At 44.7% G+C, this 13,838-nt stretch overlaps 1 protein-coding gene across 1 annotated transcript; it reads right to left on the bottom strand.

Moving 5' to 3' along the window:
- Positions 1-1,402: 1,402 nt before the first annotated feature.
- Positions 1,403-1,798, bottom strand: SYCN (syncollin). Its single transcript, XM_077488659.1, has one exon. The coding sequence runs from the start codon at positions 1,796-1,798 to the stop codon at positions 1,403-1,405; it is 396 nt and encodes a 131-aa protein (XP_077344785.1).
- Positions 1,799-13,838: the final 12,040 nt, after the last annotated feature.

The following is a 13,838-nucleotide window of genomic DNA, read 5'->3' as shown; positions in this document are numbered from 1 at the left end:
AAATATATTCAATCGGCAGTATCGCTTTCAAAGAGAGCCTGTCCCTCGTCAGAGAAGACAAACAAGTTCCCTAAGGTCCAAGTTTTGGAGTATCGGCCGTGTTGATGTCTTGATGAAAGCACAAGGTCTTCCATTTTGTTTATTTTCTCTACTTTTCTAAGCCCCTACAAATGGTTTTATACTATCATTGACTTCTGTTAGACTATAGGGTAGTGATGGCGAAACCTTGGCACCCCAGATGTTTTGGAACTACCCTTCCCATGATGCTCAACCACACTGCAGAGTGCATGAGCATCATGGGAAATGTAGTTCCAAAACATCTGGGGTGCCAAGGTTCACCATCACTGCTATAGGGTTTTCATAAACGTGCATCAAAGTCCTGCATGCTGCATCATTGATGGGCTTTCAGAAAAAGTACTGTCTAATAGAAGTCAATGGGAGGACACCAAAAACCATTTGTAGGAGTACCTTGTGTGGACTATGGCCAACTTTGCAATGTATACATTTTTAAAACATTCAATTTTGCTTACTAATAAAATGTTTCTTTTTTTGTCCATTATCAGCCTCTGATGCTCCACATTTAAAGTTTAGGTCAAGCCAATACTTTTTTTTTTCTTAGTTTTGAATAGAGTTTGAAGCGTTAGAACCTCTATTTGGCTTTTACTACCATCTGAGTCACCGTTAGATATTTCCCATATAAATCTCTGTCTAGTAAGATCCATGGATTGCTGTATGAACCAGACATAGCTTATAATCCTTTCCAACTCTATCCAAAACAAAACAAAGGACTTGACATACACTGTAAAGTCTACTTCAGCCTTTTTTTTTTTTTTTTTTGGAAGTGTTACCATCTCTGTCAAGTTTTTATTTCTGTCTGTGACCCTATTGGAGAATTTTTCCCCACTTCCTGCCCCTGCAATGCCCTTACAAGGAATTAGGACAGCAGTTGTCCCTTGGAAAGGAAAGTACAAACATCTATGCGAACATCATCAGAAGTTCTAACTCGTTGTTAGTCTACTAAAAATTAGTCTTTGTGTTTGTGTACCCATTGGTGAGTTTTCCCATCAATTTCTGCCCCAATATGAAGTAGGAGGGCATCTCTTTAATAATAATAATAATAATAAGTAATAATTGTTGTACTTTAACAAACAAAAAAGCTCACACTCACCCTCACCTATTTTCCTGGGTCTTAGTTGCCCAATTACCCCAATCAACTCCTATTTTGAATGTTTACCTTACTGATAGACAGAGAAAGGACAATTCTGAATTTTCAGAGGAGAGGATTTATTTGAAGATTCAAAGGATGAATATCATTATACAGAAGGCAGCTGGATGGTGGACCTTCATGCCGTCTTAGGGGCTCCTCTTGTCCCAGAAGGTTCTGTAGACTTTCTCTGTTCTCTCAGTTACATTTGCAATAATAGGAAGAGATGGAGTCATCCCAGTTCCCAAGGAGCCCTTTCTTGACCTCTTCTAGCCGTGGATAAGACCCACTGCTGAACTTCTTAGTGACACCATCTTTTGGCTTTTTGGACCAGACAGTCAGCTCACATCGGGTAGCCACGACCAAGGAGGAGATGCGGTTGTTGAACCTCAGGGCAATATAAGGCACATCCTCGCCAGGCTTGACATCCAGGTAATCCCCGGCACAGCAGTCTTCATAGTAGACATTGCTGTCTGCGTACAGGCGGGCACAAAGCTTGTTACCTTCATCATCTTTGACTTCAGCAGGCAGGGGGCAACCTGCCAAGGACAGGGCCACCAGCACGGGCAGGATGTAGACACTCAGGCGCTTCATGGCTGATTAATAACAGGAGGAATGCGGGGCAGAATTTATGTGCAGTGGCATTGTTGGTACACGTGAATCTTGGCACCATAAGAGCCCTCCGGCTGCACTTTTCCCACAGGCAAATGCAGATGTAGTGAAGGTTAACTGAGAAACAATGCCACCTGGTGCCGATCACTTGGCAGAAAATTAAGCCATAAATGATGACAGAAGATAAATTGCCAATATCTTGCAGAACTTTGCAAAAGACGTAGGAGTAATGCTCTGCACTTATTGTCAGAACTGTTGTGCCCCTCATAATTCCACTTACCGTATATACTCGAGTATAGGCCGACCCGAATATAAGCCGAGGCCCCCAATTTACCCCCAAAAAAACTGGCAAACTTATTGACTCGTGTATAAGCCGAGGGTGAGACATGCCTGTCCATCCCTGTGTGTGTGTCCGTCCATCCCTGTGTGTCCGTCCATCCCTGTGTGTCCGTCCATCCCTGTGTGTCCGTCCATCCCTGTGTGTCCGTCCATCCATCCCTGTGTGTGTGTGTGTCCATCCATCCATCCATCCCTGTGTGTGTGTGTCTCCATCCATCCATCCATCCATCCCTGTGTGTGTGTGTCTCCATCCATCCATCCATCCATCCCTGTGTGTGTGTGTCTCCATCCATCCATCCATCCATCCCTGTGTGTGTCTCCATCCATGTGTGTGTGTGTGTGTGTGTGTGTGTGTGTGTGTGTGTGTGTGTGTGTGTGTGTGTGTGTGTGTGTCCAGCCTACCTTTGTCCCGAGCCTCCGTCCCGTGCCTTGCCTCCTTGCCTCCGTCCCGTGCCGTGCCTTGCCTCCTTGCATCCGTCCCGTGTCGTGCCTTGCCTTGCCCCCGTCCCGTCCCGTGCCGTGCCGTGCCGTGCCTTGCCTTGCCTCCGTCCCGTGCCCTCTTCGTCGGCGGCCATTGTAAAGTTCAAAAGCTGCGCCGCCGCCTTCGCCTGTGATAGGCGGAACACTGAATTTCCCAGCAGCCTGTGTTCCGCCTATCACAGACGTCGTATCATCCTCGTCCGTAGTACGAGGATGATACGATGTCCGTGATAGGCGGAACACAGGCTGCTGGGAAATTCAGTGTTCCGCCTATCACAGGCGAAGGCGGAGCCGGAGGCGCGGCTTTTGAATAGAATGGCCGCTGTCTGTCTGCTCGACACGCTGATCGAGCGGGCAGACAGCGATGACTCGAGTATAAGCCGAGGGGGGCACTTTCAGCCTCAAAAAAGAGGCTGAAAATCTCGGCTTATACTCGAGTATATACGGTAGCTAATTATTTTCACATGCTCACACTCAGGGGCCACCTTAGTAGCTACATATACACTTTATAGCCAAACACATGCAGCGACCCCTTAAACTATTGAGTTCAAGTGTTTCCAGTGAAGAATAATAATGTATGCAGCATACATTTTGGACAACTGCGCACTTCCAAACTTGTTGCATCACTTTAGGGTTTTTCCTGTTCCAGCATGACTGTGCCCATGTACACAAAGCCAGGTTAATAAAGACATGGTTTGATAGGTTTTGTGTGAAGGAACCCGAATGGTCTACACCGAGCTCTGACCTCAACCCTACTGAACATCATTTCGATGATTTGAAATTACAACTGTGCCTAATAGTCAAATAGGGTAGGGAGTAGACCAAGCATTACTGGTTAACTGCAGCAGACAAAAGTCAGGTCACCAGCCTGACTGTAGATATCTTAGGACTGGATGGACAGAAATTCAAATCATTTTGCATGTAAAATAACTGTTGTGTATTATTACAGCTATGTGTTGAGCTGTTTGCCTGGACTTAGCTTTAAAGTGCACCTTTGCCTAGACCAGTGTTTCTTAAACTTTTTTTCAGTCAAGGCACCCTTTAAAAATTATAGACAGTCTAGAGGCACCCCATTCTAAAATGTAAAAGCTATTCCAACAGTTTTACATAATGCAGCAACATCCACAACTCCAAGTAGGACACTCAACGCTGAAGGTGATTTATTCTTCCAAAACAAATACACTTTTGCAAACTGGCTCTGACTAGTATTCCAATGTTTCTCTTCTCCCTCAGTTGTTCTCTATCACTCAGCTAATGTTATCCCAACACTGATGGAGAGGGGCAGGGGTGGGTCAAACAAGGATGCTATGCAGGCAACTGACATCTTATCAACTGATGATGCCATTGGTTGTTAGAACACCGGAAGCTAGAAGATTGTAATGGTCCGCAATGAAAACCTGTGATGTGGTGTAACTAAAAGGCAGCCTTCATCCACACATCGGCTTGTATACAATTTTTGGGCAATTTTTCATCATTTTTCTGACGCACCCATGAAGAAACCTCAAGGCACCCTTGTTGAAAAAGGCTGGCCTAGACTATGGACATCAAACTATTTACATATTCTTAAGGGCCAAAGGCTAAGTTTACCTTCAAAAAATTAATAAATGCACATATATTTGTAATTAAAAAATTTTAATTTATAAAAAAAAATCTGGAGCCTGCAGAGTATTGCACCCACAGTCAGCAGATCGTCGGTGCAATGTCAGGCTCCTGTAGAATCTCAGTATAGCTCTCTGTCCTTACCTTCCATACAAACAGACATTTACTGGAAAGCAGGAAGATCAATGAACTGTGAGAGTACTCACTCACCAGTGCCCTCATAGTTCATTGAGAACTAAAAGCCATCTGTCACAGTGGAAGATGGTAGTTATAGTTCATTTATTCACCTACTAATATGAATGAATCATAAAAAAGGAGCTGTGCTAATAGATTAATACGTATAAGTGAATATTATAAAAATATCGAAGTGCATATAAACTCAAAATAAATTGTGCATAACCAGTCCATTTACACAGATGCATATAACTTGATGGTTGAATTGATGGACAATCCCAAAAACACCACAACAGACGTGTGCACCTCCACCACACTGAGTGCATGCTCACCAGAAGGCAAGCTATTCGTGCTTGTGGCTATCAACCCAGCCAGGGCCTTTATCCTGAGGATATTGGGATACCAGTTCACAGGAGGGTTCTTTTGGGTGACGGGACAGGATATACACCAGGAACCAAGACAACTCGATGTTCCATACGTTTATAGGCATAAACCAGATGAGTATACCCAGAAATGAGAGAAGTTCACCATAGTGTAAGAATCCAGGGCTTATTACGCATCAATGGCACGTTGCCTCAAGAGGAAATCCGTGCCAACTGAGTATGCACCAAAGACGCCTCAGTGTGTCAAGCCGCACCTGCGCAGGAGACTTGATGGAAAAAGGCAGGAAAATGCCCAGGAGGTGCACAGGAAGTGACCTCAAGCTGATGGAAAAAGGCGGGAAAATGCCAGGAGGTGCACAGGAAGTGACCTCAACCTGATGGAAAAGGGCGGAAAATGCCCAGGAGGTGCACAGGAAGTGACCTCAACCTGATGGAAAAAGGCGGAAAAATGCCCAGGAGGTGCACAGGAAGTGACCTCAAACTTCCCTATATAAGCCCAGCCCAGACACTGCCAAATTGCCAGATTAGCTTCAGTCCCCCCTTGTTCCTGTGCTAGTGTGTGATCTGTCTGAACTTGTTGTGAGCTGGAAACCTATTTGACTACTCTTGACTGCTGCTTGCCTTTGACCTCAGATTTGTACCTTGACCATTCTACTTCTTTGTCCCTTTTGTACTCAGCTGCCAGACTGGAACAAACCCTGGCTTGGATCTCGACCATTCTTCTACTGATCAACCCTTTTATACTTTGATGCCAAACTGAACTTGACCTCGGCTTGGATCTCGGACTAAATCTTGCATGGTGCTCCGCACCACTGGCACCACTGGCACCCATACCACTCGGTGTCCACCAAGTCTCTGTCTCCATCTCCAGAGGCTTCAAGGGCTCGAGGTGCAAGGGAGGCCTCTCCACTACTTCGGTCTCACATAAGGAACATGGCCCTCGTGACACATAGTGTAACTCATAGTGTAAATCAGATAAACATTACATTTATTCAGTATAAAAGTTACACTTACATAAGAAGCATAATGGAAAGCATTATGTAACAAAGCCAGTCGGCTAACGAACACCGTCCTTCTCGATGATGTCAGCACGCCACTCCTCCCTCATTATACTGAATAAATTGAATGTGATTTATCTGATCTACACTATGGTGAGCTTCTCTCATTTCTGGGTATACTCGTCTGGTTTATGCCTGTAAACGTTGGAACATTGAGTTGCATTGGTTCCTGGTGTATATCCTGTCCCATCACCCAAAGAACCCTCCTGTGAGCTGGTATCCCAATATCATCATTATAAAGGCTCTGGCTGGGTTGATAGCCACAAGCACGAATAGCTTGCCTTCTGGTAAGCACGCACTCTGTGGAGGTGCACACGTCTGTCTGATTGTCCATCAATTCAACCATCAAGTTATATGCATCTGTGTTAATGGATTGGTTATGCACAATTTATTTTGAGTTTATATGCACTTATTTTTATAATATTCACTTATACATATTAATCTTAATCTTAATTAATGCAGCTCCTTTTTTATGATTTTTGCTATTGTGGTGTGTATTTCGCCTTGAGTTTGCTGCTGTTTTTTTCCCTCACTTTTTTTAAGTAGCGCAGTTTTCCGTATATTTATTCAATATTAATGAATGATATGGCCCTGTGTGCGGAGCCTCGCACAGTCACGCTCTTTTTAAATTGTGAGGGTGGGGGGGGAGAGAAGGTCCCCCACCCGCTGTCACAGGGGAGGGGGGGGGATCAGAGGGTACAACAATATATATACTACATCAGGGTCCCCAGAGAGCCTCCCCCTACATCAGGGTCCCCCGGAGAGCCCCCTTACATCAGGGTCCCCAGAAAGCCTCCCCCTAGATTAGGGTCCCTAGAGAGCCTTCCCCTACATCAGGGTGCCCAGAGAGCCTCCCCTTACATCAGGGTGCCCAGAGAGCCTCCCCTTACATCAGGGTCCCCAGAAAGCCTCCCCCTAGATTAGGGTCCCTAGAGAGCCTTCCCCTACATCAGGGTGCCCAGAGAGCCTCCCCTTACATCAGGATCCCCAGAGAGCCTCCCCTTACATCAGGGTAAGCAGAGAGCCTCCCCTTACATTAGGGTCCCCAGAGAGCCTCCGTACTTACATACAGGTACCCAGAGAGCCCCCTCCTTACATCAGGGTCCCCAGAGAGCCTTCCCTTACATTAGGGTCCCCAGAGAGCCTCCCCTTACATCAGGGTCCCCAGAGAGCCCCTCCCTATTACATCAGGGTCCCCAGAGAGCCTCCCCCTACATTGGGTCCCCAGACAGCCCCCCTTACATCAGGGTCAGCAGAGAGCCTCCCCCTACATTAGGGTCCCCAGAGAGCCTCCCCTTACATCACGATCCCCAGAGAGCCTCCCCTTACATCACGATCCCCAGAGAGCCTCCCCTTACATCAGGGTCCCCAGAGAACCCCCTTAAATCTGTGTTCTCAGAGAATCTCCCCATCAGGGGGGTACAGCCCATACAAGTGTAAGGTGACCGAGCGACCTGAGGGGCCCGGTCCCTCAGAACACTCGGGCTCCAAGTTGGCACCTCCCCTTTGTTCTTTTGCCCTCCCTACACTAGTCCCAACTCCCGTTGGTGCTGCCCACTGCACTAGCTTCTGACTCACAGTTAGCCAATGTGCTCGAGGGGCCCATAAATGAGTGCCCACCCCCCAGAATTCCATGGTTCCATCCACCTGCTCCTCTTCTCCCCCTCCTTTGATGGCCGCTAAGATGCTCTTTCCTCCTAACCATTTTTTGGCCTCAGTGTGCAGTGACAGGCAGCTCGGGAGGTTTGGCTTTCCTGAATGGAAACACTGCTCTGTCCCGTCCAGCATGCCTGAGCTTCACACATACATCCCTACTCCCGGCCCTCTCTCCCTGCTCATGTGCTAATGTATCTGTTAAGGGGATGTGGGGGAGGGAAGATTAAGTAGCCGACAGCCACATTGAAAAAAGCCGCTGACTGAGGGCCTCCAGGGACCTTCCAAGTAAGTGAGCACTGTGACCAGACCCTGTCCTCTCTCTCTCCCTGACCCCCCTGCTTTCTCCCTGACCCCCCTGCTCTCTCCCTTATCCCCCCTCTCTCTCCCTGACCCCCCTGCCCTCTCCCTGACCCCTCTCTCTCCTTGACCCTCTTTCTCTCTGTGACCCCCCTCTCTCTCCCCCTGACCCCCCTCTCTCTCTCTCTCCCTGACCCCCTCTCTCCCTGACCCCCCTCTCTCTCTCCCTGACCCCCCTCTCTCTCTCCCTGACCCTCCATGCTCTCTCTCCCTGACCCTCCATGCTCTCTCTCCCTGACCCCCCTGCTCTCTCTCCTTGACCCTCCATGCTCTCTCTCCCTGACCCACCTGCTCTCCCCCCTTGACCTCCCTGCTCTCTCCTCCCAACCCCTCTCTCTCCCTGACCTCCCTGCTCTCTCCCCCCAACCCTTCTCTCTCCCTGCCTCCCTCTCTATCTCTCCCTGCCCCTCCTTTCTCTCTCTACCCTACCCTCTTACTCTCGCCATATCCCCCCCCCCTCTCTCCCTGCCCACCTCTCTCTCTCTCTCTCTCTCCCTGCCAGCACTTTATTAACTTCCCACTTAAAGCAGTATTAAACCCCAAAAGCAAACATTTATTATATAGCAGCTTACCAATTCTTAGATGTGATGGCTGCATTCGTTTTCTTTTTAGGGGTTTACTTTTTTTATTTTCACTTGGTGATCCTGCTAGCAAGTCTGTTGTTTTTTAAAAGAACAAGCTGTCTTGGAGATAAAACATTTAACACTGGGAGAGGTGGTTACAATAATCAGTTTCCATGTATTCACCTTTATCCCAAAAGGAAAAAAAAATGTTTGCTGTAACTGATTATAAAGTGTGAGTTGGAGTTTGGCTTTATTTGTTTTGTTTACCTAAATCTGCTAGACCATCTAATACTCCCCTCCCCCCTGCCCCTCAGACTGCTATCCAAAGGCATCTCTGTTACTCCTTTATCCAGAGTGGGGGCACTCTAATGCAGGTGTGTTACTGACCAGATCACAAGGGGAAAATAAAAAAAGCCTAAAAAAAATAAAATGAATTGGTGAGCTGTAAATTCTAGCCCTCTCAATTCACAGCGGATTCGGTGGGATGGCCAGTGGGTGGATCCTGGGGAATGTTGGTGGTCAGGCCCGGGGGGGCCCAGTGCTAAAGTTGTGTAAGGGGCCCCAAAATTTCTGATGGCGGCCCTTCGAGGGGGTGATGGTCCCTTCCCTTCCGCCAGCGCCCAGCCCCAGCCCACAAGCTCAGCAAGTCACATGGGATTAATTGATTAATTCTCAAGTTAGGTTTCAGTCGTTTTTCTAACAGCTTAAAACACCTGCTGTGTGTTTACATTCAAGGGCTATCAGGCTGCTATGATTCTACTCTGTAGAAAAAAAAAGCTGAGATTTCTGTGATTCCTTTGTGAACTTTAAAGATTTATTCTGCACAATGCTTATAGCTGCAGAGGTAAATCAAGACGTGTTTTAAAGTACCTTTGCTGCTTGTTCAGAATATGTAAATACTTTAGTATACATAATTCTGCACCTGGTTTAAGTATTTGTAGTCAATACCTATCCTTGACACCATAAAAGTGTATTCTTTTTGTAAAAAAAAAAAAAAAAAAGGAGATTGTATTTGTGTGGTTATGCTGTATTTCTATGTGGAAATAGAAAACTAATGTGGTTAGAAAACAGGTAGTTCTGGAATTTCCATTTATGTGTATTGAATACACATACCGGTACACACAGACATATAAAGACAGTCCTTATATGTATGGCAGAATGCAATTCAGCGTGCTTTGCTGTTAGCAAACTAAAATGATCAATAGGAGGAAAAATATATATTTAAATATTTTAATCAATATAACAAAATAACTGAACATTTAGTAAAAAAAATAAACATTTTTCGTATCACATTTTATACTATAAAATATATTAGGTTAAATAAATATATATATATATATATATATCTTTTTTTGGCACTGCCATGAAATTCCATGTATAATAATTATCAAATATACACCATAAATATAATACAATATAAATACATACTGCATGCAAATATAACACTATGAGTGGAATATACTAAGACTGGAAAAGTCAGAATCTGGAGCAGCTGTGGATGGCAACCATTTAGCTTCTATTTTCAGCTTTGAAAATAAAAGCTGAAAGCTGATTGGTTGCCATGCTCCAGTCTTAGTAAATTCCCCTCTATATCACAGTAGATGATGTAAAATTTCAAGTCATGTAAGTCTCTAAGAAGGAACTAGGTTCATTGCCATGGCTCGCTTCAACTGCAGCTTATTGGATCTACTTAGAAGGCACAGCTAGGTGTTATATTTTTTTGTGCTTATATGTTTTGTTTTGCAGCTGGTTTTGCTGACTTTACTTTGTTCTTTTTTCCTTTGTGTTTTCCTTTTCCTTTATGTTTTTTTCGCGATTGGACATTGGGGCCAATTGGAAGACTTCCTTTCTGCACTCCTCTGTAATGATCCTCAGGAAGGACAAAGCCCACATCTTCATGAAGAGTCCAGATAAGGTTGAACAGAACATTGCTCCGCAGACACTCTGCAGAAACCTAGAGGGATACATAGTAACAGATTGATATTAGAAAAGTACTTTGTCTAGCAATAAATCAAAGCCAGAGCATTGTCCCTTCATGCTGCCACATGCACCACTTATGGTGCAGCCCCTCCAGTCCTGTTGCCCCCATTACCCCAGTTCTAAGCTCTGCTCAATACTAGTGCTGCACTCAGTAGGAGAAATATTGCAGTCATACTCATTACACCAATTCCCCAATATTTTTAGAAACGTGCGGCTGGAAAGGTATCTGCAGACGTGTGGATCAATTAAAGTGAGCTTGCAAGGCAAAGCAAGAGATTTACTTTAATACTGGCTCCATCAGTAGCACATTTTATCTTTGCTTGGCTCCTTGGCCACTCCATTTTGGCTGATGGGAGTGAAGAATAATACTGGTACTTCTGGATTGGGGGTAGCATGTGACTCTCTTAAGAGACAGTGTTGGTACTTGATGGGCCACCAGGCAACCAGCACCATCACAGTTAGGCATGGAAGTAGCTCTGAGATCTGTATACATAAGGACCCGTTCTCTTTACTTCCAATGTGGCAAATGTAAAGAAGCTACAATGCCTAGTGTGTTTAACTTTAAAGGTCAATATTACAGTGAACCTGTGCAGAGAATATGCACATTAAATAATTTACATATTATGACAATCAATGAAAGCACTTTAAAACAAGCCCTCATTTATATATGTATCTATAGACATTGGGGGGGAATTCATCTTCAATGTTCACAATGGAGGCACTGAGATCTTATCTCTTTTCCTATTACAATACAGCAGAAACATGGCAGCCTGCCAGCCTTCTAATGTACACCAATCAGCCATTACTTTATTATCACTGACAGGTAAAGTGAATACCATTGATTTTCTCATCACAATGGTACCTCAAAGTAGGTGGGATATATTAAGCAGCAAGTTAGCATGTTGTTCCTGAAGTTGTGTTGAAAGCAGAAAAAAATAGGCAAATGTAAAGAGTTTAGGACTTGACAAGGCCAAATTGTATTTGCTAGACGACTGGATCAGAGCAATTCCAAAACTACAGCTCTTATGGGATGTTCCTGTTCTGCAGTGGTCAGGACCTACCAAAAGTGGTCCAAGGAAGGGAAACCAGGGAACCAGCGACAGGGTCATTGATGCACGTGGGGAGCGAAGGTTGGCCGCCTATAATCCAATCCAATAGAACAGCTTATGTAGCTCATATTGCTACAAAAAGGTAGTACTGGTTCCAATAGATAGGTGTCAGAATACACAGTGCATCACAGCTGGTTGTCTATGGGGCTGCAGACTGGTCAGGGGTCAGGGTGCCCATGCTGCCCTGTGTCCACAGCCAAAAGTGCCTGCAATGGGCATGTGAGCATTAGAACTGGACCATAGAGCAATAGAAGAAAGTGGCCTGTTTGTTTAATCATGTTTTCTTTTACCTCTTGTGGATGCCAAGTACGCGTCGGTTGCACACCTGGGAAAGAGATGGCACCAGGATGCACTAAAACAAGAAGGCATGCCAGCGGCAAAAGATGGACCTTTTGAATACTAGGTGGTTGGTTGGTTATGTTATGGTGGGAGGACATAATGATATGGCTGATTGGTGTAAATACACAGCAGGTCTGAAACTAAATTAGGTCTCATTCACATGAGCACCACTCTCCACCACCTCTTTCAGAAGGGGGGATTTTGTATTGAAATAGCGTGCCACAGTGGCGGAAGTATAGGGGTCACTGAGGTTGCCATGGGGGTCCATGAGGACGGCAAGGATGGCTGAGACCGATCCTCAGCCGAACTGCAATTGGCACTGCAGGGAGCTCGTCACATAGATTTGACCTAAAGTGAAAGCAGAGTGTGCTGTGCTCTTTGTCTCCCCCTAAAGGTAAAGGTAAGGTAAAACGGTAAGATAATGCACTGCTGATTTTTAAAAGGCTATCTGTATGTATGTGTGCGTGTGCGTGTGCGTGTGCGTGTGTGTGTGCGTTTATATATGTGTATGTGTCTTTACATGTATGTATGCACATTTTATGTATGCGCATTTAAACTTGACCCCTATATGTGTACAATCAGAACTGATTTTTATTTCTTGCTTGTTCATAGTACCAGCAAAAAAAAAATGGTGTTCCTCTGAAAAGCGATCCATGCCCAGATCTCTTTTGGAGGCATTTCACAGCCGGTAAAGAGGCAATATGTTGCCTCCTGACCACCTGTTTTAACCCCTTAAATGCATCACCACTATACATATAGGTGTATGTATGTATGTTTACTTATGTAGATGTATGCATGGATGTATTCCTTAGTTGTCAATTGGGCGTTGCCCTCTTGCTGTGAACTGCCCACATTTGTGGGTGGGACCTCTGAACCCCTCTGGGAGGTGCTCTATGAATGAACACTTGTGTGTGTGTGTGTATATATATATATATGAAGCTGAAGGAGACAACACTGCTGGACTCTGAGAAAGAAGGTATCCCTTCGAAAAGCATCAGCCGACAGTGGCCCTCAAAATCTTCTCCATTACTATCTGTTGTCGTCAGACCGATTGCCATCATCTGAAGGCTATTTATATTGCGGTTTTCTTTCACGTTTGTGAGTAGTTTTTAATTTACTCTTTTAATAAAATATATCCAAGGAATAGCACCTCTTTTTTTCCATTTCTCTTATGCCTTGTTTTAAAGCTGCTTTACTGATTGTTTAGTATACTGTATCAATCATTGCTGCCTATTAGTGCTAATCAGTGCCATTAGTGCTGCCAATCAGTGCAACCCATCACTGCCAATCAGGGCCCATCAGTGCTGTCTATCAGTGCCTATCAGTGCTGCCAATTAGTGCTTTCTATTAGTGCCACCTATTGGTGCCAATCATTGCTGCCTGTCAGTGCTGCCAATCAGGGATGGTGGAAACCCCTCCTATAGATATTGGCTATAAAAATGTCTTCATCAGTTTAGGTCAATATGTATTCTGCTACATATTTTTGGTTAAAAAAAATCACAATAAGCTTATATTGATTGATTTGCGTGAAAGTTATAGCGTCTACAAAATAGGGAATAGATTATTGGCATTTTTAATCTGATTTTATGATAAATATAATTTTAGTTATCATGATATAAAGTAATGAATATGGGGGCCTTTTTGGTGGGCGTGTTTTTTTTTTGGGGGGGGGGGGCAGCATTTCATTGTTGGGCCCAGGCAAAACAATGTCTTGGGGAATACTATACATTTCTCCAGTGGACAAAAACAGAGAAGAGGGATTATGGTAAAGAGATCTCACTTCTGAGTTGAGTTGATAAGTAATCAAGGCATAAAACAAATGAGGGGGAGATTCTGCCAAACGTCTCCACTTTAAACTAAAAGATCACTTTAGAATGGACGGATGCTTTAATACCAAATGTAAAATTCTTGCAGCTGCCATTTTTGCCACAATAATAAAATGACAGTGGATGAAAGGAAATCCCAAACTGTTTCCTGTTGTCCCT

The sequence above is a fragment of the Lithobates pipiens genome, unplaced genomic scaffold (genome assembly GCF_037356315.1).
Source record: "Lithobates pipiens isolate NorthernLeopardFrog02 unplaced genomic scaffold, aLitPip1_a1.2 Scaffold_1, whole genome shotgun sequence".
NCBI classification, from domain to species: Eukaryota; Metazoa; Chordata; class Amphibia; order Anura; family Ranidae; genus Lithobates; species Lithobates pipiens.
The sequence above is the reverse complement of the archived record's forward strand: the minus strand, read 5'-3'. Positions and strand labels throughout refer to the sequence as shown.

Bases quoted from the DNA above. Each gene is read 5' to 3' on its own strand.
- SYCN (XM_077488659.1), bottom strand. From the start codon at position 1,798: ATGAAGCGCCTGAGTGTCTACATCCTGCCCGTGCTGGTGGCCCTGTCC.